The 26470-nt window shown below is 48.3% G+C and overlaps 2 protein-coding genes across 2 annotated transcripts in view; both read left to right on the top strand.

The window, feature by feature from the left end:
• The first annotated feature begins 1051 nt into the window (after positions 1–1051).
• Positions 1052–2248, top strand: AGRP (agouti related neuropeptide). The gene is made up of 3 exons (XM_065641188.1): positions 1052–1226; positions 1519–1613; positions 2057–2248. The coding sequence occupies exons 1-3, from the start codon at positions 1052–1054 to the stop codon at positions 2246–2248; spliced, it is 462 nt and encodes a 153-aa protein (XP_065497260.1).
• A 2801-nt stretch (positions 2249–5049) lies between these two features.
• The window catches only part of ATP6V0D1 (ATPase H+ transporting V0 subunit d1), a 34537-nt gene continuing 13116 nt past the window's right edge, over positions 5050–26470 (top strand). Inside the window, exons 1-2 of the mRNA XM_065640944.1 lie at positions 5050–5219; positions 15534–15705. Of these exons, the coding sequence (XP_065497016.1) occupies positions 5090–5219; positions 15534–15705 (302 nt within the window). The 5' untranslated portion in view covers positions 5050–5089. The remainder of the gene's footprint in view (positions 5220–15533; positions 15706–26470) is intronic.

The raw sequence follows: 26470 nt of genomic DNA, 5'->3' as shown, positions 1-26470 counted from the left end.
GGGGGCCTGAGACCCCAGGAGGGCCTTGGCTGTGACATCCAGCCCATTGCTGCTGTCCTTAAGCAAAACCACATCCCTGCCTGCTCTCTCTGCCAGCCCCTGCATTACACTTTATCATCTCAAAGCCCCATGTTTGTTTATTGTGGGCAAACCCTGTGGTTTGGTTGCCAAAGGAGTTGTAGCAAAGCAGTTCATCCTTTCCCAGGGACGTTCGGGGAGATTTCTGTTGCAGCTGCTCCAGCTGCAACATGCAGGAGCTCTCCCATGTTTCAACCGTGTAATGTCGCTCTGTTGTGAACTCGCCCATAAGGCTGAGCATGGAAATGTGGCTCAAGGGCTGGTGGCTGGAGAGTGGGAAGAAAAGGTGGGACTAGGAGAGGGAGACGTTAAGAGGACCTGAGCAAGAAGCAGCGCTGTGCTGGGCCCTGAGTGGTGCTGCCCTCAGCGCTGCCGTGGAAAATGGCACAGGATGGAGCTGCCGGTGGGTACACAGCTGCCTCGGTGGTGGTATGAGGGGACCTGGTAATGTCCCAGTGCTGGCTGTTGTCTGCAAGGTCCTGGTCACACACCTCAGCCCAGATGCAGACCAGGCAGCAAGTATTAGCTTGTGGTCTTTAAAACTAGCGGCATTTCCACATTCTGTGAGTGCAAGTGCCTGGCAGGAGCCGTGTTGGATGTTTCAGCTGCAGCCTGTGTACACGCAGACAGGGAATGCACAGCACTGCAATGACCTGGAGGATGCTGACAGCTGTGCATGGGGCAGGGAGACCCTGAACTGCTGCAAAAAAGCTCATGTCTCAGTCCACCCTCTGCTGCTCGGCCTCTGTGGTTTGATTACAAACGTGCTCCCACACAGGGTGCTCCACGGCACGTCTGGAGGGTCCATGCGAAGCTCCCAGGTGTGCGGTGGCCCGAGAAAGGCTCTCAAGTACAAGACAGCAAACAGCCCAGCGTAGCGGCTGCACTGGCACAGGCTGCCCCTCACCAACGCTGTGCTGCTCCGGCAGTGATGCTGACCGGGAACCCTCTGCACAGGTTGTCCCCCAGGACCATGCTGAACGTGCTGCTGCTGTGCTGCGGGCTGCTGCAGGGCATCCAGGCCATCCTCAGCGCCGACCTCAGCCACAGCCACCTGCAGAAAGAGAATGGTGGGCTGGAGGGGTTGGACAGAGCCCACTACTCCAGCCTGCTACAGAAAGTCAAGGAGATGTCTGCAGAGCCGGCGGGTGAGTCCCGTGGCCCCCTGTCCTCCTGCTGCCTCCCCACCAGCCGCTTGCTCATGTGCCCGTGGCCCCCAAAACAAGTGGGAACCCCACACTTGGGGTCAGACACAGGAGATCCCCTCAAAGTAGCACAGCTGCTGTCGCTGTGAGAGCAGCCTCATCCCTTCCACTGCCCTGCAGCCTGCAGGGAGTAGGGGGCTTTCTTCTAGGGGAGAGAGGGGACACAACCATGGGGAGCAGAATCAGAGCAGATCACCCCAGCAGTCTGCTCGTCCAGCCTCTCTGTATCTTGCAGGAGCTCTTCCCAGGTTGGGGTTGGAGCCGATGGCCCAGGAGGTCCAACAAGCTGATGGTGACCTCGTGCGGAGAGCCAGCACGCTGGAACCACAGGTAACGCTCCCTCAGCTTTCTGACAGACACCCCCAAAGAGTGGGGTGGCCTCGGGCCACAGCAGCCTCCTCCGTGCCCCTGGAAGCCTCCACGGAGCAGGAGCTCACTGGGCAGTGCTGTGTCTTGCCTGGCTCGGACCTCAGTCCCTGTGTTGGGGCAGCAGGCATGGCACCCTTCACTAAAGTTGAGGCTGCTCTTCAAACTAAATGCATGCATAAAGGCCTTGAGATGTGGTGGATGAGACAGTGATGTCCGCAGAGCGCCCATGGGGCTCAGCAGTGATTTCCAATAGCCTGAGCCCCAAGTTGAATGTGACAGAGCTTCCCACTGCTGACAGCAGCAGGTTTCAGCAGCCACTCTTGGCTCTCTTGCACACATTTATTTCTGGTGTGGTGGTTCAGCACCAATCCTTTCCCTCTTCCTCCTCCTCCTCTCTCTCTCAGGCGACATCCGCAGAACTGCAAGCCGAAGGGCGAGAAGAGCGTGCTCCCCGCCGCTGCGTCCGCCTCCTCGAGTCCTGCCTTGGCCAGCAGATCCCCTGCTGCGACCCCTGTGCCACCTGCTACTGCCGCTTCTTCAACGCCGTTTGCTACTGCCGGAAAATCAGCACGGCTTCCTCCTGCAGCAAGAACTGACCCCCGTGCCGCGGGGCCACCTGCTCCCTGCCCGCGCGCGCTGCCGCCTCCTCTGCAGCTCTAATAAACCAGCCGATAGCAAAACTCGTCGGCGAGTGAGAAGGGTTGAATGTGTTTGGTTGGGATCTCAGGGGAGAGGGGTGGCAGCACAGTCAGGGTACCTGTGCCCAGGTGGGCATCGCATCCACACGGCCAAGAGTCCAGGGTACCTCCACGTCAAACAAAACGAGATTTTTATTTATTTAATTTTTTTCCCAGAGCAGCTCCTGGAGGGCCCTTCCTGGCTGGATGAGTGGTCTCCCAGCAGGAGGGGTGCCCCAGGAGGTGACGTTTTGGCTGCGCTGGGAGCTTTACTTGTGTTAATTTGTAGGAAGTTATTACCTTTCCAATATAATAGGCCCAGGCAGGATCTCTCAGCAAAGCATATTTTATTAACAATTTTGCAAGACTGGGTGTTCTACCTAAAGGCAAGCACACAGAATAGGGCGAGAAGCCCCTCCTTATATGCACCCAGATCCCAGCTGCAAATTCCCTCCCATGTTCCCTGTTGGTTGGTACATCAGGGTTTACAGACTAACCGGTGCCCACCTCACTTTACCTATCTCATTCATCTAATTCTAACAACCCCCTTCCCCTTATCGATTTATTTAAAATATGGATTCCTGGCTCTTTGGCTACCCTTCCCCCTAGATTAACTTTTTTTAAATACAGGAATCAGTTTGCATTCCAGGATTAGTTTGAAGAGACCTTGTTTTATGTTAAGGATTCATAGTCTGATGTGTCTCAGTCCTTCCCCCGCACTGGGGTCAGGTACCAGGTCTCTAGTTTTGTAAAAACACCATTCCCTCGTTGGTGGTTACTTACAGTTCCCATCAGTATCACTTCTGGTGGCCCAGGGCACTTTACACTGATACCGTAAACTCGGCAAAGTAACGGACTCTCAAAACCATGTTTTAGGGTTTTAAAAGCAGCGTTTTATTCAGTGCCAGGGCCGGACCGGGGTTGTCCCTCTATAGCTCCACCGCCATACATGGCTTATATTGACAGAAAAACTACATATTCATTACAATTCTCAACAACCATTAACATATTCCACGCCTATTTTAACACAAGCTATCTGTTTAAGCAGTGCTAAGTAACATTTGCATGTTTCCCAGTTACCTGTTTTAAAAGAATATGTCGTAAATCTATGTCAATTTTAGGAACAGGGTATGATTACTAAGTACAAAGATCCTATGGTTACAAGGTCTGTTTATACAAAGATTCTACAGTTAAAAGGTTGGTTGATCTTCAAAGGTTGCTACCTTAACATTCTCCTAAACTATGAGTTCTATAATTCCTTAAAACACAGTCTAGTAATTAGAAATACAGGTATCACACCCAGCACAGAGCATCACCTCTTCCACCACTAACCCATATGCCACCGGAGGGTAAAATGAGGCTGTGAAAAGCCCTAAAAACCCACAGGCGGGTGCCAGGGGAGAACCTCAAGCCTAGCGCACAGGTGAAGAGATGGCCGAGTGGGCTTTCAACCTGTTCCCTGGCGATGGAGGAGGTCGCGCGGGGGAGTGCGGGGGGACGGTGGCCCCGGGCCCGCCATCCCCGCCACTGTTGGCCGCCACCATCCCGCTCCCCACCACCATCTCCTCAGACGATTCCCGGGTTCCAGTATAAGTTGGCGAGCGACCTGTTGGAGAGCAGTGTAGGGGAAAGGGACCTGGGGGTCCTGGTGACAGCAGGATGGCCATGAGCCAGCACTGGGCCCTTGTGGCCAAGAAGGCCAATGGCATCCTGGGGTGGATTAGAAGGCGGGTGGTTAGTAGGTTGAGAGAGGTTCTCCTTCGCCTCTACTCTGCCCTGGTGAGACCGCATCTGGAATATTGTGTCCAGTTCTGGGCCCCTCAGTTCAAGAAGCACAGGGAACTGCTGGAGAGAGTCCAGCGCAGCCACGAAGATGCTGAAGGGAGTGGAGCATCTCCCGTGTGAGGAAAGGCTGAGGAGCTGGGGCTCTAGCTTGGAGGAGACCGAGGGGCGACCTCATTAATGTTTATAAACGTATAAAGGGTGGGTGTCATGAGGATGGAGCCAGGCTCTTCTCGGTGACAACCAATGGTAAGACAAGGGGCAATGGGTACAAACTGGAACACAAGAGGTTCCACCTAAATATGAGAAGAAACTTCTTCTCAGTGAGGGTGACGGAGCCTGGAACAGGCTGCCCAGGGAGGTTGTGGAGTCTCCTTCTCTGGAGACATTCAAACCCGTCTGGACACCTTCCTGTGTAACCTCATCACGGAATCACAGAATGTCAGGGATTAGAAGGGACCTCGAAAGATCATCCAGTCCAATGCCCCCGCTAGAGCAGGAACACCCAGATAATGTTACATACATCATCTAGCCACCTCACTATGTCCTCATAAAAGGCTGTGAGGTTGGTCAAGCACAACTTCCCCTTGGAGAAACCATGTTGACTGCCCCTGATGACCCTCTTATCCTTGATATGCCTTGAGATGGCACCAAGGATAAGTTGTTCCATCAATCTGGGTGTTCCTGCTCCGGCGGGGGGATTAGACTGGATGATTTTTTGAGGTCCCTTCCAGTCCCTGACATTCTGTGGCTCTGTGATTCTGTCACTGTGGCTCTGTGGCTCTGTGACTCTGTCATTCTTTCACGGTAACTCTGTGACTCTCTGACTCCCTGACTCTCTGACTCTGTGACTCTGTGAAGCAGGGCGGGGTGACGCGCGCGCAGCGTCATCACGTACGCGCCGTGCGCGGGTCACGTGAGGCGCCGGGGGTGGGTCGGGGGGGGGGGGGGAACAGACAGGTCTCTCGTCTGGTCGCCATGTCGTCTTTCCCCGAGCTGTATTTTAACGTGGACAACGGCTACCTGGAAGGGCTGGTGCGCGGCTTTAAGGCTGGGGTGCTCCGGCAAGGGGACTACGTGAACCTGGTGCAGTGTGAGAGTCTGGAGGGTGAGTGGCGGCCCCGTGCGGAGCGGGAGGCCCGGCCCCTTCGCTGAGGGGAAAGCCCGGCCGGTGTGAGGGTGGGAGGTGCGGTGAGGAGAAGCTGCTAAATTACTGTAAGCTGTGATCGAGTTACAAAAGACGTATCCATCGTTACCCAATTGACATGACAAATGCTTTCTGGCCACCTGCAAAACGAGGGGATATTTTTCAAGTTTTAGATCCTTCTGTGTGACAAGAGGGAGATAGACGATTAAGTAATACATTGTTTAAAAACAGGGTGCTTAGTTAATATTTAACTAATAATTAATAGATGTAAGTAAGAAACTAAACAACTATAACTAGCGTCATCAATTATTTCTTAGTATAGATGTATTGTATGTAAAAATTCCTAAAAATTCTAATGCACGTGTAATAATTATGTGAATATAAGCAACGCAAGAGCATCCAGCTTTGGGAGCACTTATGGAGGGTGATCCCCAGAGCTCCCCAGCGCTGATAAAATAAACAATGCCACTTAACAGTATAATTGACTCTGCCATTAAGTTTCTTTGTTTCAGCAGGGCTGTGTGGCGGTGGGAAAAGAGCCCACTGCGGTGTTTTTAAGGCGTTATCCCCTCTTCACCGTTTGGCTGAGCAGGCCCTTGGTCCTTTACCCCCTGGCTGCTCTCCCTGAGCTCAGCTGACTCGGTTTCCTGTGTGATTGCAACAGCTGATGCGGCGGTTTGAGGAAGCTTAAGCTCCTGGTGACTTCTCGGGGTGGCCGTGTAGCTGTGGTGCGTGTCCTGCGGTTGCTGGGAGTCTGGCTGGTTTGTCAGGCTTTGCTGATGAGTCGTCTTTAGCACTTTCGCTTCCTAAATGGCAGGCAGCGCAGGAAGCCTTTTAAAATCCAGAAGTAAGATTATTGGGGTAACCTAACTTAATCCCTGATAACCAGGATCAGTTCTTGAAGAGATTGGATCATCTAGGAAAATACCTCCTGTTATTGAAAGATTGGTGGTGTAAAAATTCTAGTGTAGATCTTAATGGATTCAGTGGTGAACTGCCCTTCCCTTGTAATCTTGAGGTCTCTTTCAAGGCTAATTCCAGCTTCCAGCCATTGTCTCTTTTCTAGATCAGTGTGTACAAACCTGGAGAGCTGTGAAGGTTTTGCTCAGTGATGCTCGTTACCTGTGGTCAGCTCATCATCTTAATTAGACCGCGCTAAACTATTCCTGTGTATCAGTGACCTTCTTAACAGTTTTCATTTCTTGGTGTCCAGAACCTGGATCACAAATCACTAAGATCAGAACCAGGTCTATGTTGAAATAGACGAGAAACATACCTATCCAGAGAGATTGGTTGTTTTGTTCAGTGGAACTATAACTATTGGATCATTCTTTCTTCTGAAAATACTAGTTAAGCATCAGCTTTATCTTGCAGATCATTGCTGAGAAATTTAAATTAAATTGAGTGTCTAGAGGAATCCTTGGCCAGCTGAACCCTGGATGCAAATTACGTGGAGCTGCTCATGCAAATGTTAAACAACAGAATGGGAACAGAGTGTTGCGATGTGCTTTAGTCTCTACCTTAAAAATACCCAGGATATCTTTACTTTGGAGAGAAGCCCCCTTTCAGCTGGATGTTTTTGCGGCTCTCTCCTTGCAGCAGTCTCTGTCATTCTTGCTGTGGAGCCCAGGGCCTGAAGGAGAGCGATGGGAGGTATTCCTGTTCTCTGGCTACTCAGAATTCTCAGCATGCTTTAAACTATCACTTTATCACCTTCCCTGCAGATAACTTCCTGTTTGGAGTCTTTACGTGTTCATAGCTTCTCTTTTTTTCTCCCTCCTTGCCTTCTGAGCCAAGTCACGTAAACGTAGCTCTCCCTCAGAGTGGTGTTTTCTGCATTTGGAATGAGTTGGTTTGGAGTTCCCATATGTTTGTCTCGGTGTCATTACTGTCCCATCTCTGACAGCTCTCTGGTGGCTGCTGCTGTGCTCCTTGTCAGGCTCCATTCAGAGCTTGAAGGCTATTGTGAGTTCCATGCCAATCTCATCCCTCCTCCACTTGCCTTTCTGTACCTCTGTGCTCTTGCAGAAGGATTTTCCTTCAAAGGAACATTGTTCTTGGCCACTTACACAAGGCTGTGGTCACACCATTTCTTCGTCTGTCCCTTTAGTTCTACTTTTCCCATTTCAGTGCCCATTTTCTGTGCTCCACAGACGTTTAACGTGCATTCTGTCTCTCCCAGGTGCTTGTCTGCCCTATGTCCAGGCAGTGGCTGGCTTTTTAGCAGCCAGAATAAGTACTTGGGTATAAAATACTCATACATTCTTCTCTATCATTTCTGTTTTGTCTTTGCTGTTGCCTCTTGCATCTGAGTCTGGCTCTGCAGTTAGTCCCAGTCCTGGAGCAAATTATCATTGTGGCCGTGAAGAAATCCTGAAGGACCAAGGCTGTTCTGGGGCTGGCCCTGGGAGTTGGATGTCTGTCTGGTCACTGGTATTGACATTGCTCTGAGGATGTTGTGCTTCAAGGTCTGAAATGCTGCTCCCTCTTGTGTACTTGGATCTGTCTAGAAGCACAAAGGAATTGACTTCTCTGTTTCAGAATTTAGGCTGACCCCTTAGTGCTGCCAAAAGGAAGAGGTCAGGCTTTTCTGTGTGGTCCTCAGTTGTCTCTGCTTGTCTGATCTCAAAGGGAGCAAATTTGAGCTCTCACATCTTGATGAGTCAGAAATAGAGGCAAGTAGGCTCTCTATGATCAGGCAGGCTGAGCTGGCTTTAAGAAGGGTCAGGAAAACATGACCAGCATAGAGGGGAGGGTGTGAGAGCTGTTTTGGCTTAAGCTTTCTCTTGAAACCCTTGGCAAGAATATGTTTAATCCTTTCTTTCAGCTCCAGAAGTCCCAGTGCTTTAGTTGTTTCTCAGCCAGAGGTCCTTGTGTGCTGTACCCCTGTGCTGGGTATCGCTTGGAACCTGCTTGGCCCTCTCCGTTGTAGCCAATTCCTGCTTCTGACACAAGGTGTCAGTGAAGGACTTAGAGCTGCTTTCCTCTGTTTCTGCGGTGTGAGCATGGATCTGTTCTTGAGTGGAGTCTGTCTTGGATAACCAAGCTTATGAATCACCCAGATTTCTGCTGTCAAAAGGATGGTGAGCCACCTCTGGCTCCGAAAAGCCACGGTAGCTTGTCAGAGGTCTGGTGTCATCTCTGGAGAATAAAAAGCTGTTGATGCAGTTGGACAGTGGTGCTGCTTTTAAGAAGCAGAGCTCAGTCTGAGACCGGAATGTAGGTTCTCAGCAGGCTTTACTGTTGGTCTGCAGTGCTTCATACTGCAAAAGGAATATGGAGCCTGGAAAGTACACAAAAGCATCTTCTTTAGAAACAGGCATTTCTTTACCTTTAAGTCAGTGTTCACGAGCCTCCTATTGCCAATATTCCTCTTGCTTCCATAGGAGCAGTGTAGAAAGTCAAGTTCTTTATGACCTGCCAATGTGATAAAAGCGATTGGTAAGGTGAAATCCATCAGCAGGATGTGTCACCTTCTAGCTGGGTAATGAGACTGTGAAACGGCCAGCGGGGAAGTGGCAGAGAGTTGGCTCAAATTTGTTAGTGTGGGCCACTGTTGAGAGAGACTTCCAAACACTGCAGGTTTCCAGCACCACCTCTCTGTGTGTATTCCTGTTCTGTCTGTGCAGTTGGCTTGACTGTGGACTTGCGCACACCTTATGGAGCCAGTGGTGTGCATGCGGAGGGATGGGATCTGTCTGGTCTTTGGCTTAACCTGTGTGTGAAACTAGTCTTGTGCTCCCGCAGGGGTCTGTCATGTTTTATTTGTGCATCTCAGCCTGCAGTTTAGCAGTCTGCTGTGGACTTGTCCTGTGAAAACTCTTTGTTTTTTGGTCTTTTGTCCCTCCATGGCAGGTGGAGGGCATGGAGGTCTGCCTGGATGGTACCTTCACACGTGCTGAATCCCTGCTTCCTGTCAAATGCATCTCTAGTGACACACAGTGAGCACTAAACTCTTGATAAAGGGCTGGATGGTATGGAGTCAGCCAAGACTGGACAGGTTGGTTGGTTGGTTTTTGAGTTTTGAAGAGTATTTCCAGGGTTGCTCTGTGTAGTCCTTGCTGCCCAGAAGGGAAGTGCTGCTTTCAGTCAGCTCAGGAGTAGATTGATAAAGGCTTGCTGTCCTAAATGCCTCTTCAGTGTAAAGACATCCACTTCTCCCCCACTCTGTCCTCTTCCCTCTTTCTCCATGCACAGAAGAGGCGTTGAAATATATTGAAGTGTACTGAGCCCATTGCTGAGCCACTTTGATTGAAGTCTGTCTGTCTTCCTCTTGTCTCACCACAGGACAGCTGGACACACTGAAGCAACGGCCTGCCTGAGCAGAGCTGTGGGCTCTTGCCTCCGACAAGTGGATGTTGGGGAGTGTGTCCTGTGTGCATCAGGCTTCTGCTGAGTGCAGTGTGTGCTTTTGTTTTCATGGTCCCAAGGATCTTTTTTTCTCCCCGCTTTGCTTTCTGGTGTTATGTACTGAGTGCTCTCCATATCTCCTTTCACTGAGAGAAGAGGGGAAGAGGCTGTGCTACCCTTCTCTCTTTCATTTTATCACTGTCGTCCTGGAATTCGGGCCCCAAAAGGCTGGAGCTGGGCTTTTCTTTCAGCTTAACTGTGTGGGCAGTGTGTCCTCTCTTGTGTAGAGATGTATTGCTACCAGAGCTTCAGACTACCTACAAGAGTGCTTTTGGCACCTCGGTCCATGGTGGAGCTCATGGTGTTCCCCTGGGTGTGGAGGCAATGGGATGGATCCTTTCCTATGCAGCTCCTTTGCTGTACAACTGAGCAAGGAGAAACCACTTGATGGTCCTCAAGTGCGGTCATGCTTCAATCCATCTTGAACTCTGAGAATGGTTCAGTCCAAACCCTGAACTCGATGGTGTAGAAGCTAAGCCGTAATGTGGTAGGGACCTTCTGAAAGCATGATGACGATGCTCTCTGTCTCCTGACATCTTGGAGCCCTTTGTGAAAAGCTGACCCTTGCTTGCTGGGACTGTGCAGGAGGACTGGCCCTGTCCCCAAGAGCTTTTCCTCTGTCAGATGAGGCAGAGTGTATGGGAAGGGTGAGACCTGAGAAGGGTACAGACCTGTCCCATGAATGCTGGTGCTTGTGCCACAACAGAGCAGTAGTCAGAAGGCTGTCCTGATAATGTCGGGGCTTTGTCCTGTGTCTTCCAGTGTAACCGCTCGCTGGGGCTTGTTAATCAGCTGTCCTGTTAAAACAAGCTCAAGGAAAAGACTATTTATTGGAAGAAAGATGGCACTTCCGTGGCCTGCTAAATCATGGTGGCAAACAAACACTGTGGTCTCTGGCTTCCTGCAGGGTTCAGCAGAGGCTCTTTGCTGTTTGTTCTGGCCTCCTTTACTGGGCAGAGACCTGCTTCATAGCTTCTCTGAGCTAAACTTAAAGCAGCAGCTGAGGTCAGCTTCTCAGCCCTGGTGCAGCTTCAACCCTTGTTTGGGTCCTGCCCCTCATTAGAAGATGATGGTGTCTGGGTTTCCTGGCAAGTATTTCCACTCGGCAGCCTGTTGGTGCTTTCCTCTTGTTTTTCATCTGCTGTTGACTCCTGCAGTGTGAGACTGGTTTTTGCCCTGTTTCTCTTAGCTTCTGAATGATTTGTTGCCTCTCAAACCGCTGCACTAGGTGCTGGGACAATGTCCTGTTGGTGTATGTACTGGACCTCTCATGTTACAGTTGACTTAGCGTGGTCTGCTGTTAGAGAAGAGAAAAAAGGGTATGTAGGAGTGAAGCTTACTGGGGATGCAGGCAGATTAGGAGAGGTTACCTCACCTTCTGGAAGGATCAGGAAAGGGCTATCTGGTTGAAGGTCTCCAAAGGAAGCAAGACCTGGCCATCCTGGGTTCAAAGCTCTGATGGGGACAAATTTAACCCCGGGAAGGACTGGGCTAGAAACACAGGCTGATCTTTACTGAGGACATCTCAAACAAAGATAAAGAGCTCGAGGTGAACCACTGCTGAGGAAAAGGGCCAGAGAAGACGTTTCTCTGTGTCCAGCTGTGACCCAGAGGAATTTGCTGCCTGACAGCAGAGGAGAGGTGACCTGTCACTGTGGTTGTGTGCAACCACAGAAAGGGTCTTAAATTCTAAGGGGAATGATGGGTCTCTGGATGCTTCTTGGGTGAGATTTCAGAGAAGCAGCTTCAGGAGTGTCTATGGCAGCTATAAACAGACCAAATGGATGGCAACAAGCCGGTAATGGCTGCAGCCTTCTGAAGGGAGATGTGGGTGATGTAGCTGATCCGCAGACTGCTGTGTAATCCCTCAGCTGCTTTACTGCCTCAGGCCTGGGAGATGGCAAATGGTATTTTAGTTTTTATACATGCAGTGATGGCCCTGGGTGCTTTGGAGTGAGATGTTGGGATTACAGCAGATAATTGTGTGAAAACATCAGTTCAGTTTGGAAGCTGCGAAAGCTAATTCCATGCCCATGTGCGAGAAGACAAATCTGTGCCTGCCTGGAAGTGCTTGAGCCCTTAACTTGATTCAAAGCTCTGCAATGCAGTTACGGGAGGATGCTGAGGAAGGAAGGGGTGGAAGGATGAGCTGGTAAAGCCATGGGTCCCTGTCTGAGTAGGGCTTAGAGGGCAGGCTTTGACTGACAGATGTCTGAAAGACTAAGTAATGGCTTGATTCCTTGTTATGACAAAACAAACTTGCAGGAGTGGATAGTAGTATTACTGTGGATCTGAAGTCTCTCGAGAAAATGTCACCTGAAATGTTGAGGTGTGGTGTTAGCACAGCGGTGCATTGAATTAAGTTTTGGTTGCGTTTGTGCCTCCTGTACAGCCAGCTGCATCCAAACCAGAGGGCCTGATCCGAGAGCTGAAAGGAGGTGGCTGTAAGTACCTGTCGTGATAATATTGAGTGCTACCCTACTTGAATGCTCATCAGAAAAAGGCTGTCGTTCTGAGAAGCTGTTGTGTTCTTGCACGAGGCAGCTTTCTGGGAACTGTGACCTGGCCATAATTTACCAGCTTTTGTGGGGGAGGAGGGAGAGCAAAAGCATTGTGGTAATTCAAGCCCTCCCTTGCCAAATACTGGCTCAGTGTGTTTCTTAAAGACCGTGAACTGCTTGGAAAAATGCCGAAACAGGCAAACATATCTCTCAAAAGCAATGGCTGGGTTGAGGCTGTGTGCTGCTGTTAGTCAGCATCTGGAGGAGCTTGTTGGGGGCGGCTGGACTGTAGGTGCAGGTCTCTCTCCCTTTCAGCAGGCAGCTGGGCAAGAGGCACGGCAGAAGACTTGCAGCCAGCATCTCGTCGACATGCAGCGTGTGGCATCTCTGGCAGCCGCCCCTGCCGAGGTGCTGCTGTTTCTCCCAGAGGCCAACTCCAGCTGTGTCTGAACTTGCATTAGAAAATAGGAACTTCAGCATTTGGAGAGCTTGAGAGCTCTCAGAGAGCTTGCTGAGAGCTTGCTTGACAGTGGGTCCACTTGTTAGTCACAGTGCTACTGGGACAGCTCTTCTGGCAGGGGATTTATGAAACCAGGGGATTAGTCCATCTTATTAAAAACTCCCAAACGCCCTTGGCTGAGGCTTGGTGACTGGCCCAGCAACTGGAGGAGGGCAGGCTCACAAAAGGCGCTGGTACACCCTGAGATGCATTGAGTCAGGCTTTATAAATTCAGTCCAATTTTTGGAAAATATGTTCTGTTCTGTCTGCTTGGATTTTAAGAGATTCAAAAGAGTTTAGTTTCTGCAGTTTGTGGCTGGCCTTCCCCGTAAAAATCAATTCCAAGTGTTATATAAACGTGGCCCTTATTCCAGTTGCAACATAATGTTGTGCTGACTCTTGTGCTATGGAGTGCGGGAGCAACCCCCTCATCGAGCAGGACAAAATGCTCCAGCCAAGCAGCCCATGGGAGCTTGCTCGGAGCCATTGAGGGAGAAGCTGTGAGGCACAGCATGCAGCTCTTCGGTCTCTGGTCTGAACGTGATGCAGCTCTGACCTCCTGGAAGTGGATGGTACAGCAAACTCTACTTTTTGTGTTGCTGGGTCTCTAACATCAAGTGACCTGATAGTGTGGTCACTTCTTGCAGCCTCAAAAGTAAGAGCAGAGTTGCAGGTCATGATGACACCAAAAGGAACCGATGGTTTTGCTGTAGCAGAGTTAGAGTTGAGGAAACAAGCTGAAAGCTTTGAAAGCAAGATATGGTAAGATATGCACTAGCTGCTTCCTCTCCAAGGTCCTGTATAGCTGCAAAATAACATCACATGCATTTTTGGGCAGCCTTTGTTTTCATTAGAGCTCTGCATAATTATGGAGAACTGAAAGCGGGAGGTACATTAATGTAGCTACTGCAGTCCCCTATGCCTTCCCTTGCAGCCTGATTTTATGGGTGCAATACTCTTACCAGGATCTTTTCTCTCATATTCGTTGAGCAACTGTTGAATTTCGCTCCATGCTTTCTCCAGCCTCTGCTTAAAGCAAACTGATCATGCTCTGATCTGACAGTGGAACTTAATTTCAACTCGGACTCCAAAGCTCATCATCCAAGAGCTTTCAGAAAAGGGACTGAAACTCATTAAGATGTAATTCCAGTACATTTCCTCTCTGTAACTATATCTTAGCTGTCAAAAATCTAGCAATTGCAAAATAGATGGGCGAGAACTCTTCACATACAGGGTGCTGCCCATGAGCTGGGTTTTTTGCAGGGTTTGGGAAGCGGTTTGAATTACTGTCAGTAAGAATCCTATGTGGGCTGCACGGAGGTGAGGAGCATTCTGAGTTTCGGCATGATCCAGTGTTTAATGTTGTGACAAGGGTCATATTGAACACTCCACTGTCTTGAGTTACCTGGACCATGCCTTCCCACCTCAAAAACATGGTAGAACAAAACACAGCTGTTTAGCTGCAGCGTAGTCTGAGAAGCAGAGATCTAGGTTAAGTTTCTGCCTTGCTTCAGTCATGATGCATGTTGTTGGGCAAGTAGGTTTCTTCATTGCATCCAGAATTCCTTACTAAAAGTAAGAGTACCACCAAACTCTGGGTCCTTGCTCTGACCTCGGTGCCGTGGATGCTCGTGCCATATGCTGAGGACTCGTACAGTTCACTGAAAGGGAAAGGCCGCCTCAGTACTCCTGCTTCAAAGAAACCAGGGAGAAATGTCTTTTTGTTTTCTCTGGACAGTGTGTTCACATCTGGTTTGACTAAACTCTTCCAGCTACTCTCCTTTCCCCATAAAGGTCTTGAATCCCTGGGAGGGTGTTTGCCGAACTGACCCTCTGAGGTGAAGCTGGAGAGAGATGAACATTATGTACCAGTGCAACTAGTAGAGCTTTGAGGAGTAGGATTATATGACGTTCCTCAGTTCTGGATTAAGTTTTTCCATAGAGACACTTAAATGCTTTTGGCTCGAATAGGGCTTTTATCTTGACAGAGCTCAGCGTGTTGTTGTTGCTTGTTGGCCAGGACTGCAGCTTGGTTGGGCACCTGACCCGCAGCAAGGGTAACGGAGGGAACAGAAGTTTCTTCTACTTGGAACTGAGAGAGGGAAAGGCTTCTGAGCGTGTTCCTCCATCCTTGGCAGTGGTTGCCTACCATATGAGATGGATTTAAATGGCCTTTGTCTTCACCAGCCCCCCTCTGCCTCTTGATGCCCGACTTCTCTTTAGTAGTGCAATTAGCTGGACTGACTTGATAATGTAATAACTAGCTGCTTTATAATTTCAAGGTTGCTGTTTGTGTCTCTGACTTTGAAAGTTTTTCAGATCCCTCCACATCACTAGTATCTGAGGAAACTTGCTTGTGGGTGCAGATAGGTTCTTGGTCGTGATTGCTTCGGAGAAGCCTTCAACCAGGACTGTTTAGGCTAGAGGAAGTGCTTAATAAGTTTGTGGTTTTGTTTCGTTGTGTTTTTTGGGTTTTTTTGTTTGTATTTGGTGTTTTTTTGCTTTGTTTTCTAGACTTCTAGCAAATACTTCCTAGAAAAACAGTAGCTTTTCACCTTGATCAAGCATAGTGGACAGGTGGCACAGGTGTGTGCTCGGTTACACAGATAGTGTCACAGTTCACCCTTTAAGATGGGACAAGGCTGGTATGTTGAAACACTGACCTTTTCCTGCATTTGGATTGTCCATGATAAAACCAAGCACAAATGTAAGTGGATGACTTACCACATGGGTTTTGTCCAGGTAATCTTTCAGAGAAGAGAATGCCTAGAGAAGTGCTGAGCAGCAGCTTTCTTGAGTATGCTCAAAAAAACCCCCAAACCCAACACAAACCCTGTAGAGTAGAAATATTCTTTCTTTTTTCAGACTTGAAACTGCACCTCCAGAGCACAGATTATGGGAACTTCCTGGCCAATGAAGCCTCCCCGCTCACTGTCTCCGTCATAGATGACAAGCTGAAGGAGAAGATGGTGGTGGAGTTCCGTCACATGAGGAACCATGCGTATGAGCCCCTAGCAAGTTTTCTGGACTTCATCACGTGAGTACCAGCGGTTCATGAGCAGCGTTTGAAATGCTGATATTCTTCCAGACTTGAGGGCTCTCAGAGCAGCTTTCGACACTCAGCCCTGGAGCTGTGATGTTCTCTGCAGCTTCTTGAATGAAACTGTTTTGATTGTGTATAGAGATCTCAAACCAGCAGCACAGTATCACTACCCTGTTTCCCCAAAAATAAGACAGGGTCTTATATTAACTCTTGCTCCAAAAGATTTTACTTTGTTGTATGTATAGCTGCCTGGACACTATTTAAATTGTCTTTTTAAAATGACCTGTAACCAGGGCTTATTTTTGGAGTAGGGCTTATATTTCAACCATCCTGAAAAATCAAGCTAGGGCTTATTTTTGGGGTAGGCCTTATTTTCAGGGAAACAGGGTATGTTGTTAAAGGCTTCTGCTCCCAGGGTGTGTGTGCTCCCTTGCTGCATAGTTGGCTTCCATTGCAGAATTGTTTCAGTCTCTACTAGAGCTATCACTTCCCCTTGTCCCTTGCATTAAATGTTCCTGGGATTTTTATAATGTGATCCTGCTGCAAAACGTACACATGCTATGCATGTGCGTGACAGCAGTTGCTTGGTAGTTCTGACCCACCGAGGTTGAGCAGCCTTTGTCAGGGCTGCTGTGATCCTGCCATCCCTCCGCCAGGGGCTGTAGGCCTTCCTCCAACCTCAAAGGAGACTGGTTCAGGGAGTTAAACTGGACAAAAATGGAACAACTTTTCCCTTTTGCGGTTAATCTTTAGCTGATTTATTTCTCAACCAGCTCAGTGGGGTCCAACAAACACCAGAACTAGGGCAAGGGAGGGCCTGGAATGTGCAGCAGGGAAAGATGGGGCTGCAGCAGCCTCAGCACGTCTCTGTCAGTGCATTAAAAGACGTGAGGCGGGTGCACTTCCACGGCAGGTTCAGCTGATATGAAAAGCTTGAAATAGCGCAGTATTCTCACAAGTATCTTCTCCTAGCGGTTTTGCACAACCCTCTGCTTTCCTGTGCTCTTGTTTTAATCAGTCATAAAATGAACTTGCTAGCCTTGGTGAGATGCTCGTTGTGCTAGTTTGCATCTGAAACATGGAAGTTAAATTGTCTTTTTTCCTTTCTGTAGTGTGTGTTCCTGTAAGCTCTAGTTTGGCTTGCAAGCTGTATAGCCAGCGGCCTTCTCTAACCAGTATGGATGGACAAAAGTGAATTTCTTGTTCAGCAGAACATGACTTTAACTTGCGTCTCTGAGAAGATGATCTGCTGACATTGTGAAGCTTCCCATGCACATCCCAAATAGCTGGAGTGGAGAGCAGCTCTGTTCAGAGGCTGACAGCGAGTACTTGTGCCATTAGCCTTCATCTTACCCGGGCTTGTGTGTGGGCAGTGTCATTAGAGATGTTTGGCCAAAGGATGGTGGTGGTGCTGGGGATGATGTTGTGCCTGGGCACACAGAGGTTCTGCGTCATCCTGCTTGCCCTGGGTGACGCTGGGACAAGCCTGTGCCACTTCATCTTCCACTCTGGCTGGACACACAGTCATGACAGAGTGATTTATCTTTGCCTTTTCAACATGACTTTTTCCTACTCCTTTATTTTAGGGTAGTTAATGCGACTTGAGCAGGAAATGGTAAAGACAGTTCAGGGCAAGCGAGGCACCAGGTGGTCAGAAGAAGAAATTGTACTTGACCAAATGTGTCCATGTGCTAAAACTATACAGACTGAACTGAAATAGAAAATGGTAGAAAGATATGGAAAGTTTTTGCAGGGCTGCCTCCTGCAGGAGGAAAGCTTGAGTTCACTGGGACTCTCTTGGGAGGGGCATTGGATTGTAAACAGAGATTTTCAAAATTGAGTGGAATTGCAGGAGGTGTGTCTGGCTTAAAATGGAAAGAAATGTTTTGTAGCATGTCCACTTCAGCTCTGAAATTCACTACTACCTTTGTAGGTACTTATATTTTTTGCCTTATTCTAAATGTTGGATAACCTTGCACAAGACAGGCCCATCAAGGCTGGTTAAACACTTGGGTACCGTCTCACCAAGAGTGGCCAAGGTGCAGATGGCTGGTGCCAGGAGGTAGATCAAGCATTTAAAAAACAGTGAGGTTTTCTCCTTCATGAATGTCCTACTGGACCTCTGGGCTGGTTTTGAGTTGATTGACAGGTGACTGGTGTACTTGTTCTTGGAGGCCGCTCAGATCTTGACCCAGGGTATATTGCTGAGATGTGGGGAGCTGTCTGATCTCAGGAGAGGACATAGTCTTTGTCCCCGCTGACTGCCCCAGAGCCAACCTGCCTAAGCTGTGCCGTTCATCCTCGCGTGGGACCATGCTATGTCATTTCTCTTGTCTTTTCTAAGTGGCCCATGAACTAGATGAGGACACTGGAAGGAGAAGCAGCAGCAGGGATGGCACGGGGGCTCTGGAGCCGCAGGAGGATGTCTGTGCTGGTGAGCTCTCCTTGCCCAGCTCCGAGGAGGTGAGGCAGCGCTGGCCGGGACTTGCCGGAAGGTGGCACTCCCGCCCCGTGGCCGCCTGTCCCCAGGTGTGCGCTGTCCTGAGGAGGGTTACCTGTGGAGGTGAGCAAGAGTTAACTTGTCTGCTAAGCTTAGGGGAAAGGACAGTGTTTAAAAGCACATGGAAAAAAAAGATCTAAGAACGCAGCTAGGCAGGAATTCCAAAGCAAGGTCTTAATTCCCCAAGTCTATTGCTGCCACTGAGTTTGGTGGTATAGGGTTTTTTTGGTGCTGGCTTTTTCTTTTTTTTTTTTTTTTTTGGTAGTCCTGTTGTGCTCCTCTCCTGGCACCACACTGACTCTTTCCTGGCTCTGATCCTCTCCAGGAACTCTTCTGTGGCAAGCGTTGTGTTGTTAAGTACCAAAATATTGAGGAAGTTGGCTGATTTCCCTTCTGTTTTTTTTTCAAGTGGTGGCTGTAGATGGCGGTCTCTGCCACTGTGTGTTGTGGCGAGGAAAAGCTCAACTCATTGAGCCTGCGATGGTCTCTATAAAACACCTGCTAGCCATGCGTCTTGCTGGGAGACTGCTGGTACTTCCCTGTGTTTTTCAGCTGATCATAGTAGTTTCTGACCGATAGGCACAAATTGGCTGTTAAGATCTCTACTCCAACACAAACGATTGACTGCTTGGCTGAGGGAATGCAGTGATGTTCTGTAGGGCAGCAACAAACAGGTATTAAGTGTACTTGAAACAGCAAAACCCACTTCCTGAATTCAACAAGCACATATTGACTTGTGGGATGGAAGTGAGTTTTGGGTTCTTCTCAGTGATGTGCTGCCCTGCCTTTCTGTAAAGGCTTTGTTCTTTGTTTTAGCTGACACAGTGCCATGTCCTGTTTCTCCTTCCTTCCAGTGTTGCTGTATACAGTTTAGATAGTATCATCTATTGTGGTGTTGCTCCTGACTCTAGCCTGCTGTAGTCTGATCAGATTTTTGGTTTTAGTGTTTTTTCCGGGGGGTTGGAAAGGCGTTTTTGTGTTTTTTCCCTTGCTTCAGCACAGTCTCTTCCCTGCTTTGGGAAATCTGGTTTCACAGCAGCCTGACATGAGGACTCTGGCAGCTGTTGTGCCCACTGAGCCCTTGCAACAAGCTGGTGGGCAGAGAAGGGTTCGAGCTTGTGCTCAGGTGCGGGAGCTACTGGTACCTGTAGAAACCGAGGTTGCTGTAGGAATGAGGTCTGAGGGGCAGCTGGGTCTAAACATATTTTCCAAACCTCTGATCAAGCCCATCCTCAGAGGACAGACTAGGTCATCTTTTGTCTTTACCTTACCTGTCTGCTAGGCTGGGAGCCAGGTTCTTTGTTGCCCTGAGAATGTAGTTGGGAACTTGGCTTTCGGTATGTTTTTGTGGTCACAATACATGTTTTTGATGAGACTGCATGTACCTTTTCCCCTTGCACATGATTTTTCTTAGCTGGCACTTCCCTCTATTACCTTCTCCCTGACCCAGTCCTGCTCTGCCTCTCCCCTGCACTGGATAGATCTAGTTTCTGCTGCACGACTTTTGAGTTCAAACTTCATTTTGCAGCAGTGGTTTTCCTGGAGCCAAGTTGTTTCAATTGCTACTTGAGCTGGAGAGCAACAATCCTCTTCTCTGGAGTAGGAAGTTGCCTGTCTTTATTCTAAATACACTGGAGTGTGCATCCTGGCATAACTGCAGAGGTTACAAAATAGACTACATGCTTTTGAAGTCTTTTCAAGTGGAAGAAAAAACTCCAAAGGCTATATGCTACAGACGCTTGCATTTACTTGGGCAAATGCAACATTCAGAAGGATCTTTCTTAATGCTGCCTTAGTTAAAAGTACATTATACTCTTTTTGATCAGTTGTTGACTCCTTGGCGGCGATGGGATTGGGAAGCAAAAATTACCGTAGCAGCTGGGGATCCTGCAATAAAAGGTTTATGAGCCTTTTCTGGCAGAGACGGTTTTGGCAGAGAAGCACAGGTTTCTGACAAACAGCTTCCCTGTTTGCAGGGAGTGCAAAGTTGAACTGATAAGCCAAGTTCTTGGAGGGATTATGCAATATTCAAAATAAGAGGGCGTGTAACTAATGATCTGGAAATGATGACAGGCTTGCATCCTCTGGATGGTGGCATCAGAACTGCACCTGTTCTCCTGTGTACCAAAAGGATACAGATCTCAGTCGAGTTTCCCAGAACCAGTGTCTATGCAAATAGATGGGGTTTGCATGCCTAAGTGGTGGCTGTGGAAGTCATCTTTCAAAATGGTGTGATTTGGGATGTCCTCATTGGAAACAGGCTCTTTCAAAGGCAGATTTCACTGTGTATTATGTTGAGGACATGCTTTTTTTTTTTTTCCCCCAAACCTCTAGTGCCTGGAGAATGCTTCATTTGGCCATTGGATTTGAGCTGGCACAGGATGGCCCTCCTCCCACTGACCAGTGCTGTTCTTCGCTTGGAAGGTGTTAGCGCGGTGCCTAGCAAGCACAGTAACGACGTGAAAAGCTGGTGAAATATTCTTGGTGCCAGTAAAGATGCAGGAAAATGCTACTGATGAGCTGCAGCTGTAGGCCCGTGTTTCACTAAGATAGAGAAATCTTTAATGAAGCTCTGTAGGCCCAAAAAGGGGCTCTGGCGTGCAAACTGTGGGTGATCAGGTGAGAACACATTGCCCATGGATAACAGCCCTATCCAAGCCGATGCTGTTTCATCCAGAGGCAGTGTGTGGACTTAGCTATCTTCTTGGATTTCGTTTAAAGCTGAATCCCTCTGGTGGTTCTGCAGCTCACAGGAGCAGTCCTTCTGCTTCTTTCTCACAATCTTACCCTTTACAGACTGAACAGTGTGTCTGTTAGAGTCATAAAACAGGGAGGGAAGGAGTATGTTAAGAGGTTATCAGTGCTTCTCTGATCAACTTATGTGTGGTTGCAACTTTTCCGGAGGTCAACGTGTGTGTGGTGCCTTCAGTTGGATGAACGTTCACTGCACACTTCTGTCCCCATGTAACACGCTTCACTCCTTGACTGAAACTGTTCTCAAGGTTTTCTGGTGCTGGACCTTAGCAGCCTTCATTTTCCTTTTACCTTTCATTTGATTTGCTTCACCCAGTGCTCTAGGCTGGCAAGTTCAGCCCAGAGAAGGCCTGTAGGCCAAGGGTCCTGCTTCTGAAGACTTCTTGAGGGCATCTGGGACCCTAGCCCCCTTTCCAGATCCATTTTGTGTGGTAGTTTGGAGTCCAGTAAATAATTCTATGGAACTTTGCATAAATACTGCAAAGTACTTCAATATTAACAGGCCAAGCAAATTCTTGTGTCTACCCCACATGGCTTACTGCACGTCATGTGGGATGATGATTTTTCTTGCTTTCTGCTGGCAGCAGGTCTGTATGCACAGTGATGTTCTGCATGTTATCTCAGCCCAGACCACACATTCGCTGAGAGTCAAGGAAGGGTGTTTAGGCCATAAAACTCACCCAGCTTTCTTAGCTATTTGGGTGGTTCTGGGGCCAATGTCAGTTTGCACAGTGCAGCCTTTTTTCTTCTTTTATATCCTTGAAATGTTTGGGGTTTTTAGTGCGTTACATGTAAAGAAGGTACGAAAACAGCATATGGAAGTTTGGGGTTGCAGCTGGTGTATGTAAAAGCAGCATGGTTAGATGTTTCCGGTCAATATTTAAAATGTAATTAGTGCTGAAGTCTGTTCAGCACGGCACAGAGTGCCGGGACTCAGCCTTGCATACCAGACTAGTGTTTCTCCAGCTTTGAGGTCAATCTTTGAGGCATCAGATTTAAGCAACCAGAGACTCTTGCATGATGCTGCAAGGTGTTAAGAACATTCCCTTGGTGCTTCAAGGGGTTTGTATACATCTGGTACACAGCGTCATATTCTTAAATCCTCAAAATGAAGAGTACTTCATCTAGCTTTTTTTCTCATTAGCCTTTAACACAGCTGACACTGTATGACTGCTTATATATTACAGGATGATACCACTGGAAAACTGAGGTCAGTATCCCAGGAGACCTAGACTCACTAGAAGATGGTAAAAATCATGTGGAGATGCAGCTAAATATAGATTAATGCTGAGAACATGCCTGGATTTGAAAGGCTGCCACAGCCTCTGTCGTACTGTGAAGTTACAACTCTTTGCTGTGAAATGGTCTTGTTGATCTAAGTTTAGCAGGGCACCCACTTATTGGCTGGGTGCCTTTGGTTTGTGGTGGCAACCATGACAATCTCAGCTTTTTCTTTGGCAGGTTCACGAACCTACCACTTAGGTGTGGTTTTTCTTGGTGTGACTCTAGGAAAGAGTGTGCAAAGACAGGAAGAGATCAGTGCACTTTGAGCGGGGACCATCACATGCTGCATCTACACTCTTGCTCTTTCCTGGACTGCCAGAGCTTCAGCTGCAGACAAGGGGTGAAACTGCTCCTGGCCAGGAGCTGTTGGTCTGACTTGTTCTAGTCTGAGCTGAAAAACTCATCAGAGGATTTGACTCAGTTCATCTACTGCCTATTACTTGAACAAGCCTCAGTGAGGCACTGAGATCTTCCAGGTGTGCAACATCCCTCTGCTTTCTGGTTCAGGACAGCTGTACAGTTATTCACTAATTATCGTAAAACAACATTCCAGATACGAGCATCTCAGCTGTTGGTGCTAATTTTAAGTGTTGACTACTGCTCTTTTGGGCTTTGAAGTCTGCATGTTGCTTTCCCCTATGATTACTTACATTCAGAGCTTCAGCGAGGTGTGAGAAGTGGCTCTGCATTCCAGCACCTTTGCTCATGTCTTGAACCCAGTGGGATATAGAGATGGGACTGTGTACTTATGCACCAACCCAAGGAAGCAGCGGTACAACCAGCCACAAACTTTTTCCTTGGGTTACTTCCCTGCCAGCCCCTGAATACGTGAGCTGGATGAACTGCAAGAAAAAAGCACTGATGCTGAAGTGACTATAGTCAAAACTTCATTATAATTTAAAGTTGTCTCTAGAATTCATACTGAGTTCAGAGCACTGCTCTAATCCTGCTGGAAATTTCTCTTTTTCATCTCAAAATAGACAAATGCTTCTACAGTAATCTGAGTAACCACCCAATGCAATCACATAGTGACTTTAGCTTTGCTAGCATTAGTCTGCATTAAAAGTCTAATGCTGGTTTTGGAAAGCATTAAAGTTGCCTGAGCAATGCAATACCTTAGCCCATCCTGGCAAAACCCCCGAGCTGCAGCCTGGTTCTTCCCTGCCGTGCACTTGTGCATCAGCCCGCTGCGCTCTGCCCGTGCCGCTGACACTGAGGGCTGTCCTCATGACCCCTCGCAGGGCAGAGCAGCTGTTAAGCTACAGTTTGGCAAGGTTTTCAGAGGATCCCTGAGAAACGCAGGTCATGAAATGTTCCGTCATTAGTCATGCTTTGTGACCACTTGCAGTATTGTTTACGGTTTCTTTAGTATCCTGGAGCAGAAAGCAATAAAAAAGCCAACCTATCTGCTATAGGACAATGACTCTTTATGATTAGATTAGATTAGGAAGTGGGGGAGGGAGAAGCCCTAACTGTCTTGGGGTCGCTGCCATGCAGGGCTATGCCCTAGTGCCTTCAGGCCAAGTTGTAAATGCCTCATGTGATGAGCTTTCATGCATTTTATGTGCTCCCCTGCTAAAAAAATCTTTCCCAATATTCAGCGAGCCATTGCAGTCTTTCTTGCATGTCTTGTTTATCTGTGACTGTACTTAAGTAACTACAAAAGGAGGAAGGCATTCTTGTCAAAGTGCCTGTATGTGGCTTTTACATGTGTGCTGTCCTGGATTCTGCTGGATAGCAAACCATGAATGGCTATCCCAGAACTTTGCTTCTGGGGTCTGGCTCTCCTCTGTTTTCTCTGAGAAGTCTCTGCTGTGCCTGCCTGAGGCTGTACCTCCCAAAAGCAGCAGTGAGAATGATCTCTCTGACCTGCTGCTGCTGGAAAGAACATTTCCCCACACACACACACCTTTTGGCTTCTCTAGGCATATCCTAGTCTGCTGTTGTTCTTTTTACATGTTGCCCAGTGCATATTGTGCTGAACTGGGTGTTGAAGGAGTGAAGATCCTGGTCCTGGTTGTCTCAGACTTCAGAAAGCCATAAGCCAACATCTCTCTCCTGCTGTGGATGATATTTCTATGCTTGCTGACTATTTCTTTTAATAAGGAATTCTACTCTTCTGTGAGACATTACTGATGCTTCTTGGTATTGACTGAAATTTTATTTCTGTGAATGTGAATTTCTGGAATACACCACACCTCGGTTCAGCGGGCAACAGGAAGAGCGAGGCAGGGCATAACTGTGTATGTGCAACTCTGGCTGAACATCCACACTTTTTGTGTCTATCTCCCTGTGTGGGCAGACAGCAACTCAGTGCAGGAGTGTAAAATACGTTCTTGCTTGAGAGAGTCTTGCTCTGGTCTTTGTGGAGGTGAGGCTGGGAGCTTGAGATAAGGTGCCATTTCACCACTTAATTAAAGCCCTGCCACCTTCTGTCACTGGTTGTAGTTAATGTAGAGCCTCCATGTAGTGCTTTCTCCTCTGAACTCCTCCTGAGTGCTCCCAGCGAGCTGGTGCAGAGGTTCATCCTCGCCAAGGAGCTTCTTGGTCCTTCTACCTGTCTCCAGTCTCCCACCAGACCGTCCTACATCCTAATCTCTTTTCTGTGCCAAGGAGGCTCCAGTAAGACTTTGTGGTGTTGCAAGTGGCCAACTATTCCTGTTTTCCAACATGTCCCGTAGTCTGGTCCTCTTGTTAGCTGCACTGAGAGCTCATGAAGGTTAAAATGCTCTTGGAGGGGTCTGAACATGCATTAACCATGAAAGCTGAAATATTTGAAGCTGGTCAGAACCTAATAAGAGGTGAAGAGGATGATGACAAAAGCTATTCTATTAAACAAGTAGTTGGAGGTTCCTAGGAAAACTGCTGCCACCCTAATAGATTAAATTCTTTGGGCCTGGGAGGAAATGCCAGCGTATTTAGGACCTCTGCTATGGTCTTACTACAGCTGTGCTAATGAAGGCAGATGTGTTCTTCTTGGGACCTGGCACAGGAAAGCAAGTGTTGCCCCTTCCACAGATGAGAAGCAGCTTTTCCAGCTGCCCTGGCACTAGAAGACTTTCCTTGTACTCATGATTGACTGAGCCGTGGCTATTTTTACTGTGTGAAGCAGGGACTGAATGTGAATAAGTGTGCTCTGGGCTTGCTTGAAGGAAATGGGAGCTCTCAGGAAGGATTAGGGACTAGTGCTGGTGTCTGCCTGGCCTTGGCAGGCACAAGAAGGCCTTTGTCCTGCTGCAGCTCTCTTGTTATCATGAAGGTTTGAAATGCTGTCGCAGTGGAAATTTGAATGAGAAATTTCCCTTCTGTCTTGCGCATGGTAACTCCTCCTCCTGCAGGGATGAATCCTTCTCTGACAGCAAAATGTAAGTAGTCTTGATAGGTAAAATACTCTTTCAAAAAGGCTTTCTTAGAGGCCTTGGCATTTGATCTGTAGACTGTGCATTTCCCCAGACTTCCCTGAAGGATGAGGAAACAAGGAAGTTAAGGGGTATAAATGAAACGGGGAGAGCCATGCTCTGCACTCTAGCAGTGGAAGCCAGCTGGGTTATCTTTCCTGGGACCAACGATCTGAAAGCAGGAGCTTCTCACACACGAAGAAGGTTGGACTTGGGCTGCTCTCCCCAAACCTGGCTGTGGCTTTCATGCTGAGCTGGACGGGCTGTGCATGGATGAGCTCAGTGTGACAGCAGTAAGCCAGGAGCTAAGCTGCTCTGAAGACCTGCGAACAGAAAGGCCTCCAGGCACTTCCCTCATTTCCTTTTGTGTGGTTGACTTTGGCCAGACTCCTTCCAGGTTGCAAATACCTTGCAGAGAGCAAGATCTGTGGCAAGCTGGGACTAGGAAAGAGGTATGCTGTGTGCAATAACCATATTTCCTTGCCTTTTCTTTCACTCTAGGCTGAGTTGAAGAATCAAATTTGGTCTGGTCCTATGTTGTTGACTTAGTTTTGTGAGAGTGGTCCTACATATGGTCTTTCCTGAAAGCTGCTGTGTTGCACTAAGCAAACTTCTGAGTTTGAGGGCAGGTGGTGGAGCTGGGCAGTGATCCGCTGTACCCTGGCTCTGGCACATCTCATGGAGATGCATCCGTGTGAGGGTGCAGATGCTTGTATTTACCAGAAACCAGGTGCTTACTGCAAGGGATTTACCCTCCGTTCTCATAAACAGGCTCTTCTTGCTGTTGTGGAGATTGCAATCATCTCCATGGTGAGAGTTGCAC

The sequence above is a fragment of the Caloenas nicobarica genome, chromosome 9 (assembly GCF_036013445.1).
Source record: "Caloenas nicobarica isolate bCalNic1 chromosome 9, bCalNic1.hap1, whole genome shotgun sequence".
Taxonomy (NCBI): Eukaryota; Metazoa; Chordata; class Aves; order Columbiformes; family Columbidae; genus Caloenas; species Caloenas nicobarica.
This window is presented reverse-complemented; position numbering and strand designations above follow the sequence as displayed.